At 44.4% G+C, this 21684-nt stretch overlaps 2 protein-coding genes across 2 annotated transcripts in view; one reads left to right on the plus strand and one right to left on the minus strand.

The window, feature by feature from the left end:
- Positions 1-14126, minus strand: part of LOC105482538 (aldehyde dehydrogenase 5 family member A1) — a 35559-nt gene extending 21433 nt beyond the window's left edge. The window contains exons 1-5 of the mRNA XM_011742670.3: positions 13773-14126; positions 6664-6747; positions 5846-6016; positions 4297-4413; positions 372-515 (exon numbers count right to left, since the gene is read on the minus strand). Of these exons, the coding sequence (XP_011740972.1) occupies positions 372-515; positions 4297-4413; positions 5846-6016; positions 6664-6747; positions 13773-14126 (870 nt within the window). The remainder of the gene's footprint in view (positions 1-371; positions 516-4296; positions 4414-5845; positions 6017-6663; positions 6748-13772) is intronic.
- A 4640-nt stretch (positions 14127-18766) lies between these two features.
- LOC105482539 (glycosylphosphatidylinositol specific phospholipase D1) overlaps positions 18767-21684 on the plus strand; it is a 65881-nt gene continuing 62963 nt past the window's right edge. Inside the window, exon 1 of the mRNA XM_011742672.3 lies at positions 18767-19223. Within this exon, the coding sequence (XP_011740974.2) occupies positions 19124-19223 (100 nt within the window). The 5' untranslated portion in view covers positions 18767-19123. The remainder of the gene's footprint in view (positions 19224-21684) is intronic.

The following is a 21684-nucleotide window of genomic DNA, read 5'->3' on the forward strand; positions in this document are numbered from 1 at the left end:
ACAATCTCTGCTCACTGCAACCTCCACCTCCCAGGTTCAAGTGATTCTCATGCCTCAGTCACCTGAGTACCTGGGATTACAGGTGTGCACCACCACGCCTGGTTAACTGTTGTACTTTCTGTAGAGACAGGGTTTCACCATGTTGGCCAGGCTCGTCTTGAACTCCTGGCCTCAAGTGATCTGCCCACCTCAGCCTCCCAAAGTGCTGGAATTACAGGCGTGAGCCACCGTGCTTGGCCTGTGACAGAGCTTTTAACACTGTGCTGGAAATCTTTCCAAAATTGGTGATCAGGATGAAATAGTATTTTTATAACCTATCAAGATAAAATATTAGAAAGATACTTGTTTTCTTTGAAACTTGAGTCACATACCTTTCCTGTAGTTGTTGAACCAGTAAAGGAAATTTTGGACACCAGGGGATCAGTACAAATTGCCTCCCCTACTTCCTTGGCATTCTTTCGAGAACAGGGAATAACATTGTATACACCTGGAGGAATTCCAGCCTGGCTTGCAAGCTATAAACAGAAACAGCAAACATGTGGCAACAATTTACTAAACTGAAAAAAAGAAAAGAAAAGAGAAATAAATCATTCAAGGCTACTATGAATACCTTTACTCGTATAAACTAGAAAACCTAGAGGAGATGGATAAATTCCTGGAAATAAACAAGCCGCCTAGCTTAAATCAGGAAGAACAAGATACCCCAAGCAGACCAATAACAAGCAGCAAGACTGAAATGGTAATAAAACAATTACCAACCAAAAAAAGTTCAGGACCAGACAGATTCATAGCAGAATTCTACTAGGCATTCAAAGAAGAATTGGTACCAATCCTATTGACACTATTCCACAAGATAGAGAAAGAGGGAATGCTCCCTAAATCATTTTATGAAGCCAGTATCGCCCTGGCTTCATAGGAAGGACAAAACCAAGGAAAGGACATAACCCAAAAGGAAAACTACAGACCAATACCTCTGTTGGACATAGATGCAAAAATCCTTAACAAAATACTAGCTAACACATCCAAATCCAACAACACATCAAAAAGATAATCCACCATGCCCAGCTAATTTTTGTATTTTTTGTAGAGACGGGGTTTCACCGTGTTGGCCAGGATGGTCTCGATCTCTTGACCTTGTGATCCACCCACCTCAGCCTCCCAAAGTGCTGGGATTACAGGCGTTAGCCACTGCACCTGGCCTGGAGACTATCATTCTGAGTTAAGTAACTCAGGAATGGAAAACTAAACATAATATGTTCTCACTCATAAGTGGGAGCTAAGCTGTGAGGAAGCAAAGGCATAAGAATGACACAATGGACTTTGGGAACTCAGGGAGAAAGGGTGGGAAGGGGGCAAGGGATAAAAGACTACAAATTGTGTGCAGTGTATACTGCTCAGGTGATGGGTACACCAAAATCTCACAAATCACCACTAAAGAACTTAATCATGTTAATCAAATACCACCTGTTCCCCAATAACCAATGAAAATAAAAATTAAAAAATAAAATAAAATCAGACATTTTGTACCCATAAAAAAAAGAAAGCTACTTTTAAAAATTAGAGAAAAGATGAAAAAGATAAAAGAGAAAGTGACAAAAAAGATTCAACTCATGGATAATAGGAGTCCCTAAAGGAGTAAAACCAAACCAATGGTGAGGAACAAATCCTGAAAACTTTATAGAGATATAAAACAAAAAGGCTGGAAACTACGTACTGAAAGAGCACACTGCATACCTAGAGTATGGACTCAAAGCAATCATCACAAAGACATATTCTAGTGACATTACTGGTCTTTAAAGGGGGAAAAAAAACAAACCGAACCCTTTTGTGGATCTAGGCAAAAAAACCCCAAAAAAACAAAAACAACTTGACTTATAAAGGCAAGAAACTTAGGTTACTGTCTGAATTTTCAAGAGCAACACTTTATATCAGAAGAAAATGGAGAATATAGTTAAGATAATCAAGTAAAAAAAATGTGAGCCAAGGATTTTATACCTAGCAAAACTGATTTATAAGCACAATAGGCCCAGACTACTGACAACATTTAAGAAGGGAAAATATTATTCCCACAAGCCCTTCCTAAGGAATCTACTACAGACTGAGAGGTGCTGATCACCAAATGTCTAGAGAGACACTGGCATGAGCACTGGTGGTGAGCATAAACATACAGCTGCTTGTTGAACTAAGTCTAAAGGAGGGTTAAACCGGAGAGAATAGAGCATGTAATGGTTGTAGCCTTGCAATGCAGGTACAGTGTAACTATTTTAAAATACAGAGAAATGTTTATAGCCAAGATGGATTAAGGAGACAAGACAACTAAATGTAATGTGATATCCTGGACCAGATCCTGAAACAGAAAAAAGGAGACTAGGTACGGACTAATAAAATCTGAGAATGGATTTTAAAGTATGGACTTTAGTTAATAACAGTGTATCGCTATTCATTCATTAATTGTAACAAATATACTATACTAATGTAAGCTACTAGTAATAGGAGAAATTGAGTGTAGGATATGTGGGAAAATACCCCATCTCTGCGATTTTTTCTGTAAATGTAAAACTATTCTAAAATAAAAGTTTATTACTAAAAATGAGAATGGAAAGAGAAAATACCAAAAAATTAAACCATTTTCAATAGGCACATTGGTGATATTAAAATTAATATTTTTAAAAAATAAAATTAATATTCAGAAGATGTTGTTCTGTGTAATGAGTACATATGGAATATTAATTTAGTAATTTCCTGAGTCTTTAGAAACCAGGAAAGAGGCCAGGTGCGATGGCTCATGCCTGTAATCCCAGCACTTTGGGAGGCTAAGGTGGGTGGATCATGAGGTCAGGAGTTCAAGACCAGTCTGGCCAAATGGTGAAACCCCGTCTCTACTAAAAATACAATAATTAGCTGGGTGTGGTGGTGGGCATCTGTAATCCCAGCTACTCGGGAGGCTGAGGCAGAGAACTGCTTGAACCTGGGAGGCAGAGGTTGCAGTGAGCCGAGATAGCGCACTGCACTTCAGCCTGGGTGACAGAGCAAGACTCTGTCTCCAAAAAAAAAAAGAAAAGAAAAAAGAAACCAGGAAAGAAAGAGATGCAGATATAATATAAAAGAAGTTAAGTAAAAAGTCTACAGGACTGAATTTGAATTGGAAGTTTCTGTAGGAATTTCTGTAGCATTTTATTGTGTATATACATGTGTGTACACATATATATATATCTCCTAGCCCTGCCCACTGAAAAGGCCTACAAATAGTGATAGGGTAGGTGGTTTTAGGTGTAATGGGGGAAAAAGCAAAGCAGAGAAGGGGATCAGGAGCATCAGATTGTGAGGTTATGATTGATTTTTGAGACAGTCTCACTGTCACCCAGGCTGTAGTGCAGTGACACGATCTCAGCTCACTGCAATCTCTGCCCCCAGGGTTCAAGCGATTCTCCCGCCTCAGCCTCCTGAGTAGCTGGGATTACAGGCACGTGCCACCGCGCCCAGCTAATTTTGTATTTTTAGTAGAGACAGGGTTTCAGCATGTTGACCAGGCTGGTCTCGAACTCCTGACCTCAAGTGATCTGCCCGCCTCAGCCTCCCAAAGTTCTGGGATTATAGGCGTGAGCCACCACACCCAGCCAAGTTGTGATTTTTAGACAGGGTGGCATTTGAGTGAAGATGTGAAGAAGCAAGTCATAGGGGTATCTGGGGGAGAGTGCTCCAGACAGAGGGAAAGTATAAAGTTTGAGTGGAGGGCAAGGCTGGTGGGGTCTGGAAAGCAGCAGGGGCCAGAGTGGTCCAAGCAGATGAATGAAGAGTGAGGGGCTCCAGCGTGATGGACAAGGTCAGAGGTATACTGGGGGGTGGGAAGTGACATCTTATAGGACCTTGAAAGCCACTAAGGAATCTGGACTTTACTCTGAGTGACACAAGAGGCCACTTGAGGTTTTCAAACAAAAGAATAAGATCTAATAGAATGCAGGTTGAACTGGGAATGGGAATGGTAAATAAGAAGTTTCCTAAATGTGAGAAACATCCATGTTTAAGTGCCTATTTCATGAAGATGATGGATAGATACCAATTTTACAGTAGGCTGAAAATACATGGCCTGCAGATGTCAGAAAATCCCTCATCAATTTTTTTTCCCCAAAAGAGCTACAGCTGACTTAAAATAATTGCCAGTAGATTAAAACACCACACCATGCATCAGGAGACATAAGCAAAGAAGTAGACTCCAAAATTGCTTCTTTCTGTCCCAGATAAACATTAATTTTTGGACTTTGTCTGCTCTGTACAAACACAGGGAGAGCGGCTCACCTCAGCCAGGGCCAGGGCGGAGAAGGGCGTGTCTTCGGCAGGCTTCACCACCACGGTACAGCCAGCTGCCAGGGCGGCCCCCACCTTCCGGGTGATCATGGCACTGGGGAAATTCCACTGGGGTTAGAAGAGCAGAGGAAGCATATGAGAGGAAGGACCGCCTCATTAGTGCAAAGGAAGGCAGGCTGGGAAGTCAGTGAACAAATTCCATTGCACAACTGATTGACAAACCTGTTTGGCTGCACAGGTGAGCTCTCAGAACACCTGACCCCCTGCCAACTTGAGGGACTCTAAGATAAAGGCTCATGAAGATAGGAAATATTTTTGGAATTTAACACAGTAAAAAATGAGTTATACCAGGGGTCTGCCAACTTTTTCTGTGAAGGGCCGAATCGTAAGCTTTTTAGGCTTTGTAGAATGTATAGTTTCTATGGCAATTACTCAACTCTGCAGCTGTATTGTGAAAACCACCACAGATAGTAGGTGTATGAATGGGTGTGACTGTGTCCCAATAAAACTTTATTTACAAACATAGGTAGTGGGCTGGATTTGGCCTGAGGCTCATGGGAGTAAATATTAGCAATGGTTTTGAAAATGGCAGATGATTTATTACTTCCTTCCACATACATATTTATAGATGCCTATAGACACACCTATAATAACAGTATTTTATTTTGAAAAACTCTATTATATAATACTTACTCTGTATCAGGTATTTTTCTAAGTACTTCAAAATTAAAATTAATTAAATCCTTATCACAACCCAATGAGGTTGATATTAACCTCATTTGCAAGTTCGAGAAAACGGCGACAGTGCAGTTAAGTAATTTGGCCACAGTTGCACAGTTAGTAAATAGTGACCTTCAAGTCAAACCTAGTCCATCTAGGCAATCAGGGGGATTCTGTCAGTAACTATGCTGAGCAGGAAAAGCACAGACGTCTCGAGACCAGCTGACAGATACAGGAGAGAAGTTAACATGAGACCTAGTAGAAGGCAGGACCCAGAGGGAAAGCTGGGTGTTCCACAAATATACTGCAGCCCCATCCAGGCAGATGTGATACCTTATTTCTTAGCCTTTCTATCTCTAGAACCTGGCCCAATGCCTGCTGGTGGGTCCACACATGCTTTGCTATTGATGATAACCATCAATTAAGCATAACACTTTTTTTCCAAACTATGGCAAGTTTAAAAATGTGTCATATCTTAAGTCTTTTTAAAAATGATAAATACCAGAAGATCTTTTCAGAGGTGCTAGGCAATGCCAGGAAGAAGCCTCCAGGCCAAGTCAGAAGAGCCCCTGGGTCCTCCTGCGGCGCATCCCACTTTTGCAGGCATTAGAAATGCATCCTTTCACTCATTGCCACCACACCTAACATCATCAGAGGACCAGGAAACACACTTCCACATCCAGCGAAAGTATCAGGAAACCAGGAACAGGTGACAAAACTAACAGGATAAGCACACCTGCTCAGGCGGAAGAATGAATTCTTTCCCAACTCCCTATCCAATCTCCCACCCTAGGATCTTGCTGATCTCACTGTCACCTACCGGGGTGATGACTGCAGCCACGCCTACGGGCTGCTTGAGGACCAGGGCCCGCTTGTCCTTTGCTGGGGTGTAGATAATGTCTCCGTAAACACGGCGGGCTTCCTCAGAGAACCACTCTAGGAAAAAGGCGGAATAGAGAATTTCTCCATGTGCCTCCTTCAGTGGCTTTCCCTAAATTAAACCAGAAAAGAACCCACATATTACCTTCTGATAATAAAAGCATGGCTCTGTGTTCCTAAATTCTTCAAGGTGCAAGAAGAGTAGAAAAGTCTCCTACAACGATAGCCAAGAGTGGGGAAAATTTCTGACTTTGGCGTGAGTTTTAAAAAGCAGAATTACAATGATGACTGTATCACCCTAAACCACAAGAGTCATTTGCATTCTCAATATATTTACAAATTAGGAAAATTTTCCTCCCTTCAGTATCTTCTAAGTATTGTAACCATGATATGAAATAATTTATTATATCTATGGAAGAAGTATTGGTATATTTAAAAATGTACAAAAACAATATTAAAAAAACAACCAAAACAGTACCATGAAAAAAACATCAGAATGGTGAAACAGCAGTTATGCATATAGTTGCACACAAAATCTATTTTTGGATACTATTAAAGAATAAACTAGAACATACGAATTTTATTTTAGCAAATCTAAGTACCCTGGCACAATAATGATTTGGCATTTGATCAGTAGAGAAGGAACCACATATTCTTTAGCTACAGCCAGCAGTGATGGGAAGTCAGGGGCTTCCCCAAGTTTAGTGTAAGAATTCCTGGAGAATTTCTCAGTGCACCAAGTCAGAACCCTGAACTTACACTTTCAGCTGTGATTATTCTGGCAAGGTCATCCTTATTTTGTATCATTAAATTGTACCACTTTCGAAGTAATGAACTCCTCTCCTGCAAAAGAAATAACAAGGCAGAAAAGTAATAAAATGCCAAGCGTAACACAGAATGCTAAATAAAATTCAAATATCCTAAAATATTAGCTGTATGGTCTCATTCTCCTTGACTGTGATGGTTAATTTTATGTGTAAATTTGACTGGGTTCAAGGAGCCCCAGAGAGCTGGTAAAACATTATTTCTGGGTATGTCTGTGAACGTTTTCGGAAGAGATTAGCAGTTGAATCAGGAGACTGAATAAAGAAGATTTGACTTCATAAATTCACGTGGGTATCATCCAATCTGCTGAGGACCTGAAAAGAACAAAGTGGCAGAGGAAGAGCAAATTCACTCTCTGCATGAGCTAGGACATCCATTTCCTCCTGTTGCCAGACACCAGACATTGGCATTCCTGGTACTCAGACTTTTGGACCCAGACTAGAACTCAGATTGGACATACCAGCTTTCTTGGGTCTCCAGCTTGCAGACAGCAGAGGGTGGGACTTCTTAGCATCCACAATCACCCGAGCCAGTCCTTCATAAGAACTCTCTTCCTATATATCTATGATTCCACATACATATATATAACATTGGTTCTCATAGAACACTGGTTCTATTTTTCTGGACAACGCTGAGTAAGATGCTTGGGGAAACATACATTGACCTTCTGGTTTTTTGTGTCTTTGTTTTGGAGACAGGGTCTGGGCTTGGACGATGAGAAGCACACAAACTAAAAAAAAATTTAAAAATTTTAAAAATTTTTAAAAAGAGATAGGGTCTTGTTCTGTAACTCAGGCTGAAGTGCAGTGGTGTCATCATACCTCACTGCAACCTCTGCTTCCTTGGTTCAAGTGATCCTCCCAGCTCAGCCTACTGAGTAGCTGGGACCACAGGCACACACCACCATGCCCAGCTATTTTTTTCTTTTAACTCATCTGTATCTGTTACAACTTTAAGCAGAATATGACTCGGGCACTACATTTCCATCCACAATACTGGCTCTGAGTTATTTTTGGACAGCTTTATGATATGCTTAGGTAGGCTTGTAGCTTTGCTTCTCAAACAATACTTTTCTTTGGAAAATAAGCCCTGTGGAGAGTTCCTTCCATCAAGTTGCTTCAGTTTAACCTATTTCTAGAGGACTAGTACATGCAGAATTGGCAGCTACAGGGGACGAAAAGTTCAAACAGTAGATTCTACAAGATGTAACGAATACTTTTTTTCTAAACATCAAGGTATAGCTCAAGAACACTTTGACAGCAAGATTTGGTCTACTAAGGAATCCAGCTTGATAGCTAAACACTTAGACCACAAAGTTAACATCATGTTATATACATCTTATAACGATTACCTTGATCTGTTAAAATAAGCCAATGTGAAACTAAAAAAGCATTACTAGCTCTGCTTTAGTGCCTAAGGTATCACAGCATCACTTAGAAGTAGAAAGAAATCTTATCTTCCCCTTAAAGTAGTTGTTGTCGTGCCATACAGACTTTTCATGCTAACAGGATCTACAGGATGATCATGCTCAGCTAATTAAAAAGAATTTTCTTTTGTATAGACAAGGTCTCACTATATTGCTCATGCTAACTGACCCTTCTTTGATGAGTAATAGAGATCCAATTTCGAGTTGCATCTAAAGAGGTATACTGGGTCATAAATTATAAAAGAGAAAATAAGTATTGTGGAAACAGCTATTATTGCTTATGGTACATAAGAACAACTTTAATTTTACCATACAAAGGTAGAGTTCCTTACTTTATTATTATTATTTTAGATAGGGTCTTGATCTGACGTCCAGGCTGGAGTGTGGTGGCGCAATCATAGCTCACTGCAACCTCAGACTCCTGGCTTTAAGTGATTCTCCTGCCTTGGCCTCCCAAAGTGCAGAGATTATAATTGTGAGCCACCATGCCTGGCCCATTCTACTTTCTGTCTCTATGAATTTGACAACTCTAGGTACCTCATATAAGTAGAATCATACAGCATTTGCCCTTTTGTGACTGGCTTATTTTACTCAGCATAATGTCTTCAAGTATTGTTCCCTATTATAGTGGCTCGCTGGCAACCTGGATTTGTCCCAGAGACTGACATATAGACTGGGGCATGCATGAGGCATAAGAAAAGGTTTTACACACTTAAGAAGAGGGCCCAGGCACAACAACATGAATGCACTTAATACCACTGAAATGTACACTTAAAAATGGTTAAAATGGGCCGGGCACGGTGGCTCATGCCTGTATTCCCAGCACTTTGGGAGGCCGAGGTGGGCAGATTATGAGGTCAGGAGATCGAGACCATCCTGGCTAACATGGTGAAACCCCATATCTACTAAAAAATACAAAAAAAAAATTAGCCGGGTGTGGTGGCGGGCGCCTGTAGTGTCAACTACTCAGGAGGCTGAGGTAGGAGAATGGCGTGAACCCGGGACACAGAGCTTGCATTGAGCCGAGTTGGCACCACTACATTCCAGCCTGGGCAACAGAGTGAGACTCCGTCTCAAAAAAAAAAAAAAAAAAGGTTACAATGGTAAATGTTACATTATGCATATTTTGCCATAATTTAAAAAATTCCAATGAACACAAAACAGAGAAAGGGATACACTGGATTATTAACAATATTATGGGACCAGGTGTAGCAGCTCATACCCATAATCACAACACTTTGGAAGGCCAAGGAGGGAGGGTTGCTTGTGGCCAGGAGTTTGACACTAGTTTGGGCAATGCGGTGAGATCCTTCTCTACACATACACACAAATTATCTGGGTGTGGTGGTGCATGCCTGTGGTCCCAGCTACTCAGAAGGCGGAGGTGGGAGAATCGCTTGGGCCTGTGAGTTCGAGGCTGCAGTGAGATATGATAGCATCACTGCATTCCAGCCTGGGCAACGGAGCAAGACTCTGTCAAAAAAAAAAAAAAAAAAAGAAAAAAGAAAAAAGATAAAAAGAAGAAATCACCTCTAAAAAAAAAAATTAATTCATTCACATAAAACCACTTTAAAAAAGAAAACGAGGAAGGCCTAGAGAATCTAAGCGACCTGGGTTGCCATCAAGGCACTCTAAAGACAGAGCTGCCCAGGCTCTAGCTTCCCACATCTGCACAGGTGTATCCAAAGCCAAGAAGAACCTTCGCTTTTTGTTTTTTGAGACAGAGTCTTACTCTGTCACCCAGGCTGGAGTGCGGTGGTGCCATCTCGGCTCACTGCAACCAACCTCCACCTCCCGGGCTCAAGCAATTTTCATGCTTCAGCTTCTTGAGTAGCTGGGATTACATACAGGTGCATGCCACAATGCCTGACTAATTTATTTATTTCCTTCCTTCCTTCTTTCTTTTTTTTTTTTGAGACAGAGTCTTGCTCTGTCCCCCAGGCTGGAGTGCAGTTGGCATGATTTCGGCTCACTGCAAACTCTGCCTCCCGGGTTCAAGCAATTTTCCCCGGCTCAGCCTCCGGAGTAGCTGGGATCACAGGTGCCTGCCACCACACCCAGCTAATTTTTGTATTTTTTAGTAGAGATGGGGTTTGCCATTTTGGCCAGGCTGGACTTGAACTCCTGACCTCAAGTGATCCACCTGCCTTGGCCTCCCAAAGTGCTGGGATTACAAGTGTGAGCCACCATGCCTGGCCCATTTTTGTATTTTTAGTAGATACAGTGTTTCACCACTTTGGACAGGCTGGTCTTGAACTCCTGACCTCAGGTGAGCCACCAGCCTTGGCCTCCCAAAGTGCTGGGATTACAGGCGTGAACCACCGTGCCCAGCCTGAACCCCTCCTTTCAAAAAGGAAGTTTCCCTGAGAAGATCCAAGCCCTTGTAAGATGGAAGCTGACCTCACTGTAATGTTCAAGGGGCACAGACATTAGGATGGGCGGTGTGATCTGAACACAGGATGATGCTGCTAGTATCAGCAAGAGGTCCCAACACCAGCCCTGCAGCCGCCAAACAATCACTGACTGAGTAGAAGGCTTTCCAGAACCCTGCAGTGTAACACCATTGTATGGCAGCCTTGATCTTCGTGGGGCCTTGTGGGACTCCAAATGATGCTAGGGGAACCAGAGCTCAGGCCCTGGTCCACTCCTTTCCTGTGATCTCACCAATCCCATCGCTTTAAGTATATATGCAGTATACACAGGTATGAATTTCACATTTACATTTCTAGCCCAGGGCTTGCTCTCAAACCTCAGACACATATATCCAACTGCCTACTTTATATCCTCACATGCGTGTGAACCTACATCTCAGACTCAATACGTCTAAAACTGAACTCTGATGTCTCACCCTAATGCTGTTCCATTCAGCTATCCTCATCCTTCCAGTTGCTCAGGCCAAAAGCCCTGGAGTCATCACTAACCTCTCTCGTTCACCTACTTCCCATATAATGATCCATCAGAAAATCCAGTGGGCTCTACCTTCCAAATACATCCTTTATGGAATAACTCTTCACTTTGTCCACTGCTACCACCCTGGTTCAAGTTACCGTGGCCTCCCACCTAAATCCATGCAACAACCTCCTAACCTGTCTCTCTGCTTCCGCCAGTCTTTATCAATTCTCAGCACTGCGGTTAAAGTGGCCTTTCAAAATGTAAATCAGATCATATCTCTGCTTAAAACCCTGACACGGTGCCCCCTTTACTCAAAGTAAAAACCAAGTCCTTAGAATAACTCACAGGTCCTACATGCTCCACCCACTCCTCCCCTTCTCCATATGACCTCCTCTGATACAACTCTTTCCCTTTGCTCAGTCCACACGGGCCTCCTCGCTGTTCTGCAAATGTGTCAGCCATGCTTCTGACTTTGGCTGTAGCTGAATGTCCTTATGAGAGGTGAAGCCATCTAGACTTCCTGGGTCGAGTAGGGACTTGGAAAACTTTTCTAACAAGAGGATTGTAAAATGCACCAATCAGCGCTCTGTAAAATGCACCAATCAGCACCCTGTAGCTAGCAAGAGGATTATAAAATGCACCAATCAGTGCTCTGGAGCTAGCAAGGGGATTGTAAAATGCACCAGTCAGGGCTCTGTAAAAAGACACCAATCAGCGCTCTGTAAAATGCACCAATCAGCACTCTGTAAAACGCAGCAATCAGCAGGATCCTAAAAGTAGCCAATTGCAGGGAGGATTGAAAAAAGGGCATTCTGATAAGACAGAAAGGGAATACGCGAGGGGATAAATAAGGCAATAAATGTTGGCCACCCCCACCCCCAGCAGCAACAATCTGCTTGGGTCCCCATCCACGCTGTGGAAGCTTTCTTCTTTCACTCTTCACAAATCTTGCTACCGCTCACTCTTTGGGTCCATGCCATCTTTAAGAGCTATAACACTCACCGCAAAGGTCTGTGGCTCCATTCTTGAAGTCAGTGAGGTCACAAACGCACTGGCAGGAACCAACTCTGGACACACTTACTTACTTTGGCCTTTGTATCTCATGTCCTCAATGAGATCTACCCTGATGTCATGGGCTGAACGGTGCTCCCCGCAAAATTGACATGTTGAAGTCCTAACCCCCCCAGTATCTCAGAATGTGAGTGTATTTGGAGATAGGGTCTTTAAAAAGGGAATTAAGTTATGATGAGGTCATTGTGGTAGGCCCCAATCCAATCTGACTCTTGCTTTTAAAAGAAAAAATTAGGACACAGACACACACAGAGGAAAGACCATGTGGAGACATACAGGGAAGATTCATTCATATATCCAACTGCTTACTTTACATCCTCACTTGGGTGTGAACAGACAACTCAGACTCAATGAGTCTAAAACTGAGCTCTGACGAGATACAAAGACAAAACTGAGCTCTCTGCAAGCCAAGGAGAGAGGCCTTAGAAGAAACCAACCCTGACAACACCTTGATCTGGGATTTCTACCCTCCAGAGCTGTAAAATGAGAAATGTCTGTTGTTCAGGCCACCCAGTCTGTGGTACTTTGCTATGGCAGCCCTAGCAAAGGAATACACCTGGCCACACTATTGGTGCTGCATCTTGCCCCTTCCCTCTGGCCCGGATCCTCTTCTACTTCTACCTTTTTTCCCATATTGCACTCAGCACCTCTCACATACTTATTTCCTTAGATATTATGTTTGTTGTTTAGAGTTCTGATCTCTCTTCTGCTCCCCTTCCACCCCATGTAAGCTCCATAAGGGCACAATCTTTCTTTCGTTTACTGATGTATCCCAAACACCTCCAACAGTGCAGGGCATACAGCAGGTGCTCAGTAAACAGCTGATGGATGAAGAAGTGCTAACACTATCTCTTGTATGCGTAGGGATCACTGGATGCATTCCTTCAGAGTGAGAGCTTTGAAGGACAGGGTAAAAAATTTCACTGCGTTGACTCCAAGTTTAATAATATAATACTTGAAGGAAGAAGAAACTTTTTTAGTTTTCTTCTTACTCTATTCTGCCCCATTTAATGGCCCTCCACCCCTTACTCCCAATTCTCCAGTGTTCTCTATGCAATGGCCAATAGCAGCATTTATCCATTTAGGCTGAAAACCTGGAGAACGGTCCTGGACTTCTCCCTTCCCCTGCACAAAGCCCATATCTTTATACAGCTCTCTCCGTTCCCGATTTCACGATTCTGGCCCAGGGCCCTCACTACCAGCCTTCTTATGGGCCGCTGTAGCAGCCTCCCGCGTGGGCTTCCTGCAGCTGCGGAGGTATTTCAGATACTCTGAAGGGCCACACGTGCTCTCTCATTGCCCTAACACCCCTCCCCTTTCTCCCCGCCCCTCCACGGTTAGGCTTGTTGATCATAACACGCAGCAGCTCGCTCGTATTAGGCGCTCGCGTTATGCCTCCCCTACTGGGTAGTGCATACACTTCAAGAGGCTTGAGGGCAGGGGCCGTGTCCCTAGCGCCCGGCACAAAATGGAAGCTCCAAACTTATTTGTTGGTCGTCTCCCTTCTTGTTGCTCTGACTTTCCGCTTTGTATACGCCGGGGAACTGAGCACAGGAGGGAGGCGACGCGGCTGGTTTCGCTTTGGGGCAAAGCCCCCTCTGCTCCCTGCCGTGTCCCTGGCCATCTCCGGCCCCCTGCACCCAGGCGCTCTCACCTTGGCCGAGACCTCTCTCCAGCTGCAGAAAGCCTCGTAGGCAGCGCGCACGGCGGCGCGGGCCTCTGACATCCCGCAATCGGCTACCATGCCCAGGGCAGCGCCGCTGGCCGGGTCTTGCACGGGGAAGGTGGCGGCGGCCGGGAGCCAACGGCCGCCCACGAAGCTGTCGGTGCGCAGCAGCGCCGCAGAGAGGCCCTCCAGGCCCCCAACGTAGCCGCGGAGCTGGGCCGGGCCGGGCGCAGGCCCGGGGGCAGGCACCAGGCCGCCGGCGCGGGGGTGGAGGCGGCAGCCTGGAAACGTCGACCCGAGGCGCCGGGCCCCGCAGCTCCGCAGCCAAAAGCAGGTCGCCATGGCCCGGGCAGCGACGGCGACACGAAACAGGCAAGCGGACGCGCGCGCACGGGAACGCAGGGGTCGCGGGGAAGCAAGAGGAACGAGGAGGCGCCGGAGACGCGCGGGGAAAGCCGGGGAGCTGGCGGAAGGTTGCAGAGCCACAGAGCAGCGCCCTCTCTCCGCCCCTTTCTCGCTGCACCGCCGCGCAGTCCTCTGCACCTTGCCCTGAGCGCCGCGCGGCTTCGCTCCTGGCGCGACCTTCTCCCGGGGGAGGGTTGGTTTGGGGGATGGAGAAGGCTCGCTGGTAGATGCACCTGCGGACTGCTGTCACCTTTTCACTTTTCGGGTGCTCATTTGTCACTAACTGCTCCTGAGCCCCCAACCGCTGCTAGAGACCCACTGTCTCCCCTTAGCATCCCCCAAATTCGGCATCCCTGGAATTTGTGCGCGGTCCATAGAGGCGCTGGTGCCTGCCCTAAATGCCAAGGCCATGATCACGCTTGTTCATCGTTGTAGCTCCTGAGCACGTAGGATTGATTGGGAGCGATGGTTCTCTGAGGGGTCGAAGTGTGACCCCGCGTTCTGCTGCCTGCCTGCTTTTCTGGGTGTGTGTCTAGGCATTCTCCTACGGGCGCACCCGATACATAACAGCGCCTTGGAAATAGACTAGGATCCAAACTCAGCCTGTTGCCGACAAGCTGCGTAACCGACAGGTTAACCTTAGTCCAGTCACTTACAAAATAGAACCGTATCTACCCCGTAGGTTTGTTGTGAGATAACGTAAAATGCTCATTACAGTTGCTACATTAAATTCAATAGTGTTCAAAGTCATACTAGCTACCCTAGTCAAGCCACTAGTAAGATTAAAGTTGGGCCACCAACTAGTAAATGGAAGCATTTGTCCAAATCGAATCAACCAAGGTGTAAGTATTGAGCATACTGTCCAACCAAGGTATTTGAGCAGCTTTAAACAACATTCTTCATCCCCTCAAAAATTAGACTTGGGCTTAAGACTCTGAAAGCAGCAGGGAAGCTTAAAACCTAAGGAGGATACAAGTAAAAATAGTAGGTGTATGCTGGGAATTTTTGGGTGCAAATGAAGCCCAGCCCTATGCTTTGATTTTAGGTTACTAGTCTCAACATATCTCCCTTTCTCAACTCCTACAGCGTTAAGAGTATCTTGCTAGCTTTCACCTTTTTCTAGGACGTTGACTTTTTTTCTAGGACATTTGCAAAATGCTGAGGCAGTAACTTTAAATTTTGACTTTGTCTTTTGCTAAGTCAGATCCATTGAGTTTTGAGCCAGTCACATATGGCAGAAGTGGTAACAGCAGAGTTTAATCAATTTCACACTCTTTTGTTCTGTATTTTATTGCAGGAACTGGGGAGAACCAGGGAGTCCTAATAGGGATGTCAGCCAGTAGGTATCACAGTTGGGGCTGGGAGCTAGCGTGTTTACATCTCCTGCCTGCAGAGGGAGTGTTTTTTTGTTTGTTTGTTTGTTTTTGGTAGTGGTTGTTGTTTTTTGTTTGTTTTGTTCTTGTGAGACCACAGACTCATTCTGTCGCCCAGGTGGAGTGCAGTGGTGCGATTTCAGCTCCCTGCAACTTGTCTCTCGGGTTCAAGCGATTCTCCTGTCTCAGCCTCCAGAGTAGATGGGGCTGCAGGTGTGTCACCAAGCCCAGCTAATTTTTGTATTTTTAGTAGAGACAGGTTTTCACCATGTTGGCCAGGCTAGTCTTGAACTCCTGACCTCAAGTGATCCGCTCTCCTTGGCCTCCCAAAGTGCTGGGATTACAGGTTAGCCCATTTCTACTGGCCTGGAGAAATCATTCAATTAAGGCCTCAATCAACTGAGGCCAGGAAAAGCCAAGTTAATTGTGGCTTCCTCTCTTACTCAAAAGTTACCCTAGTCCACTTATCTTTTTAAGGTTCTATTTCAAACGGTACCCGCTCCCTTTCCCAGATGACTTATCCATTAGACACAGTAGGTACATGCTGAGGGCCCATAAAACTTTTAGGAGCACTCAAAAATGTTTAATTTCTTCTAAAACCTGAAGAAGAAAATGAACTTTTAGGTGGCATATTAATATGTTAATCTTACACCAATGCAGATGTAAAATGTGATTTCTATTTATTGGTTTTTTTTTTTTTTTTTTTTTGAGACGGAGTCTTGCTCTGTCACCCAGGCTGGAGTGCAGTGGCCGGATCTCAGCTCACTGCAAGCTCCGCCTCCCGGGTTCACGCCATTCTCCGGCCTCAGCCTCCCGAGTAGCTGGGACTACAGGCGTCCGCCACCTCGCCCGGCTAGTTTTTTTTTTTTTTGTATTTCTTAATAGAGACGGGGTTTCACCGTGTTAGCCAGGATGGTCTCGATCTCCTGACCTCGTGATCCGCCCGTCTCGGCCTCCCAAAGTGCTGGGATTACAGGCTTGAGCCACCGCGCCCGGCCTCTATTTATTGTTTACTTATTTTTATGACAGGAAGTACTTCACAAAGGCAAAAGTGCCTGGAGCTTAGAAAGTTCACAATGTGGCTCTTCCCTTTTCCCTTGGTTTTGTGCCCCTCTGCAAGCCCCCATTGAGTGTAAACAATTCCCTCCTGGCTCCTGTCTTACTTCCAGCTTGTCCTGATGACTCCTAGCACCTGGCTGGGTGTCCTTACCAGAGCCTACAAGGACAAGACCATTAGGTGAGAGGGAACTCTTCCTTCCTTTCTCCTTTGCCTGCCCTTGTCCTGGGAACCTCCACTCCCCAGTTCCCACCCTTATTCATCCTCTCCCCCATTTTCTTTTTCTTTTCTTTTTTTCTTTTTTTTGAGACAGGGTCTTACTCTGTCGCCCAGGCTGAATGGCACGATCTCAGCTCACTACAGTGTCTGCCTCCTGGGTTCAAGTGATTCTCCTTCCTCAGCCTCTGGAGTAGCTGGGAGTACAGGTGCGTGCCACCATGCCGAGCTAATTTTTGTTTTTGGTAGAGATGGGGTTTCACTATGTTGGCCAGGCTGGTTTTGAACTCCTGGCCTCAAGCCATCTGCCCACCTTGGCCTCCCAAAGTGCTGGGATTACAGGCATGAGCCACCACACCTGGTCTGAACCCATTTCTTTGGTGCTTTTTGGATGGGTTTTATTATATCTGGTTAGATATTGTTTCTAGGCAGTATTATTTTTTTTTCCCTGGTGACCCTTTGCAACCCTCTCACTGTAACCATTGATTGACTGCTCTTGGATGTTCTGAGAGAGAATATCCAAAGTCCCAATTAATAATTGCGACTACCTCACGCACAGGCTGTAGAAGGCCCAGAGTGAGAAGGGAGGCAAACTCAAAGGCCTCTGGTGGCCAGAAGGGGTGTGGAAACCTGCACACGTTGCTTGGATGGTGGGGACTGGAGGAGCAGGACATGCTCTATCGGCTCTTGGCTGCAGCTGGTTGTTGTGTCACATGGGAGTGTCATTTCATGATGCTAGTTCTTCTGTTCTTAAGAGAGCCAGAAATCTAGGTTTTTACGTGAATTTTCTCATTTAGAAAAAGTTTATAAACTTGATTTAAGTTTATAAAACATCCTGTTAGCCAAACAAAACATGTAGACATATGGCCTCTGGACTAATCAGGAGTAGCTGGGCCTACTGCCCTCAGGTTTGTGGGGAGCTGCGGGATTCCTTTCCTTGGGGCTGTGCAAGTGACTGTGTTAAGCTTACAGGGGAAACTGTTGGGGCAGACAACTGTGTCAAATCATTCCATATTCTTTTTTTCTTTTCTTTTTTTTTTTTTTTTTGAGACAGAGTCTTGCTCTGTCACCCAGGCTAGTGTGCAGTGGTGTAATCTCGGCTCACCTCAACCTCCGCCTCCTGGGTTCGAGAGATCCTCCCACCTCAGCCTCCCCAGTAGCTGGGACTACTGGTGTGTGCCACCACACCTGGCTAATTTTTGTATTTTTGGTAGAGAAGGGGTCTCACCATGTTGATCACGCTAGTCTCAAACTCCTGACCTCAGGTGATCCACCAGCCTCAGCCTCCCAAAGTGCTGGGATTACAGGTGTGAGCCACCAAGCCCGGCCAAATCATCCCATTTTCTTTTCATCCTTTCATTTGGCTAACCTGAGAGTGAATACCATTTCCTCTCACTCTTTTAGGAGCCCATCTCTTGCTTTTAATGTAAAATATGCATAATTTGTGCTTTAAGATTACCATCAGTTTCATGAGGAGCTTAATTTTTCCCACAGATGAAGTGTAACTGGCTACCTAATGATATACCCTAAGCTTAACATTTTCTAAACCCTGTTTCTTGGCCCTAAATCTGCCCCCTTCCTTCCACCTCCCAAGTGGAATTGACATCTTTGCTTCCCCTGCAGGAATCTGACCTTGCAACAGACTCTGGATAAGCCCCATTAGAACAGCCAGAGGTAGAGAGACCAGGAGTGGCTGCTCTTGTGTAATCCCATACAAGTGTCAGTATCTGTTGCCAAATACTGAAAGAGAAGCCAGTTCCAGCTGATCACCATAAAAGCTTTCCCAGCACTTGTGGCTTGGGAGATGGAGGAAGCAGGACAGCCTGATAAATGTATAGAAAGGATGCATGAGAGATCCACCCTTGTAAGGTGAGGTGGTCCAATATGTTGACTGTCTGCACAGGTGAGCCTTTTTATAGAAAGCAAAAAATATCTGGAGACAACTTTGCTTGCATTTCTACACAAATTTCATGTTAAAATGAAATCCAGAAAAAACCTCGGTCAGAAGATGTAGTGCTTCTGGCCTGAGGCTTTTCAGATTTCAGTTTATCCTCCCACCCCCACCCCCCAGGAGTACAGAGTTTGTTTGCTGTTCTGGTGAAGCTAAACAGTAGTTGAACAGTTGACTTCATTGGAAAACGATATTATTTTGAAATGAGGCTTGGTTTCCCGGGTCAGTGACCTGCTTAGAGAGAAGCGGTGGGTCTGCGCCTGGATTTCGGAGTCACGGTGCTGCCGCAGCTCTGAGCATTCCCACGTCATTAGAGGAGCCGGTGGGGAATGAGAGCATGTCTGCTTTCAGGTTGTGGCCCGGCCTGCTGATGATCGTGCTGGCTTCTCTCTGCCATAGAGGTTCATCGTGTGGCCTTTCAACGCACATAGAAATCGGTAAGTACTGGCGTGTCGTTATGTTATTGAGAGGACAGTACATCTGTCAAAGACATTAAGGAAGAGATTGAAAATCCAGCTCGTGGATTGATACAGTTTCCCCTGGGCACTGAGCTGAGTGGCCTGAGAGCTGGGAGGAGAAGCCGGTGATTGCAATCATCCGGGGATAGGGATTGGCAGCACGGGTTCAGTTAAGGGGAAAATAAGAAAGACAGCTGATGCCCCGTTGGTCATGGGGCCCCTGCGTGTTTCTCTGGGTGGGGAAATAGAGGCTCAGTAAATGAGAGGTTGCAATGCGGCAGCAGAACTGACAGAATGGGAGAGGAACAAGATGGGTGGAATATGGCAGGAGTGAGAAATGTACTTTTGTTGTTTTACATGTGCAAGGACAGGCATTTCCTACTATATGTAAAGAGCCATGTGTGGCCATGGGAGTGGGTCCCTGAGTCAAATTGCTGTAAAAGTGTTTGGCTTCAGGAAGGTCAAGAAAGTAAGGGAGTTTGGTCATCCACATTCACGGTGCCAGTAAGATGGCAGGAGTTGGGGAGGAGAAGGGGACAGCAAGCTAGTGCCACCAACCTTAGGGGCAAGGGCAGAGTCATCCTGGATATAGGGAGATGGTACTACAAGGAGTTATTTAAAATTTTTATTTTTCTAGCTTTATTGATGCATAATTGACAAAAATTGTATAAATTTAAGATACACAACATGATGTGTTGATATATGTATGCATTGTGAAATGATTAGCACAATCAAGCTAATTAACACATGTGCCCCCATATAGCTACCATGTTTTTTGCATATGGACTGAGAACACTTAAGATCTTTCTTAGCAAAAGGATTTGGTTCTTGTGTGAAGTGTATTTGTAACATGTTTTAACACATGGAAAATGTGAGTCAATTTGTAATAGAATTAGCTATCATAACATTCTACAGCAATTTTCAGATTAATTTCAGATATACCTGATGTTCTGAGTTTTCTCTTTTTTTTTTTTTTTGAGACAGAGTCTCACTCTGTCCCCCAGGCTGGACTGCAGTGGCGTGATCTCGGCTCATTGCAAGCTCCTCCTCCTGAGTTCACGCCATTCTTCTGCCTCAGCCTCCCAAGTAGCTGGGACTATAGGCGCCCACCACCACACCTGGCAAATTTTTTTGTATTGTTTTAGTAGAGATGGTATTTCAGGATGTTAGCCAGGATGGTCTCGATCTCCTGACCTTGTGATCCGCCTGCCTTGGCCTACCAAAGTGCTGGGATTACAGGCGTGAGCCATCACGCCTGGCCTGAGTTTTCTTTAATTTAGATAAAAATTATAACAGAATTTTATAGTTCTACCACCTCCAGATGTTTCAAGGAATAATAAGATTATAGGAAAAAAAATGAAAAGTTGTCAGTGCTAAACAGACATATATACTGAGCTATGATGGGCAAGAACCTGTTGTCACAGAATTTGACTATCTGAAAGGACACTAGAAGTCACCGAGTCCAGTTCTTTTCTTTTACAGATGAAGAAACTGATAATAGACAGTTTTACAGCTAACTTTTTAGTGGCCTGGCCTAGAATTACATGTCCTGACAGCTGGTCTGGCGTTCTTTCCATTAAAAATATATTGCTAGAAGGGAGTCGGGAAACAATGGAAAAGAGAACCAGACTTAGGTTCTAATTCCAGCCATCCAGTAAAGTGGATGTGTGACTCTGAGCAATTTGCTTTACCTACCTCTCAATTCTGTAAAATGAGGGGGTTGAACTTCTTGAAGAATTCTAAAGTGTCTTCCAGTTCTATGTTCTATGAAGTTGAAATTGCTAAAACTGCAGAATGAGCTGATGAGGAACAAATATAAATGGAAATATTCAATTTTTTAATCCTTAGAGTTTAAAACTTTACAAAACAGATTGCATCTGAAATTTTAATAAAACCAGATAATTGCTTGCCTTTCTTCGATGAGTACCAAAGGTCCTAATTGATATTTAAAGAATAATATTTATGTGAACATAATTGAAGGCATCTCCTGAAATAGAATCTGCACGGATTCTGAGAATTTTTTACACAGAAGAAGACCAAAACTCCATCATTTATTTACTAATAAATTAGATGATTTTTATAAATGTTTTGGTTCACTTTTTCATTTCTTATGAAGGGCCTGAGTGGAAGGTCAGCATTGTGTGAGTGAGTTAATTAGAAATGGCTTCATTCAGCGTAAATCACTGGAATCCTATACACAGGTTATTTGGATTTGTGGGTTGTGACTTTTGTGATATTAATGCTTATAATATAGTAGTGGCTATAGTTTTTTGTTATATGAATTTTTGAAATTTGAGGCGATTCACAACAGAAATAAGGTATCGCCTTTGAATGTCACTTCACAGGGAATGTTAGTCCTCTTATTGGTTCTTGGGAGGTTCAGGCTGTGGGTGGGTGTGGGGTGGAGCTGGTAGTTTCCTGAGATTATTTTGTCCTTCTG

Source organism: Macaca nemestrina, chromosome 5, assembly GCF_043159975.1.
Source record: "Macaca nemestrina isolate mMacNem1 chromosome 5, mMacNem.hap1, whole genome shotgun sequence".
NCBI classification, from domain to species: Eukaryota; Metazoa; Chordata; class Mammalia; order Primates; family Cercopithecidae; genus Macaca; species Macaca nemestrina.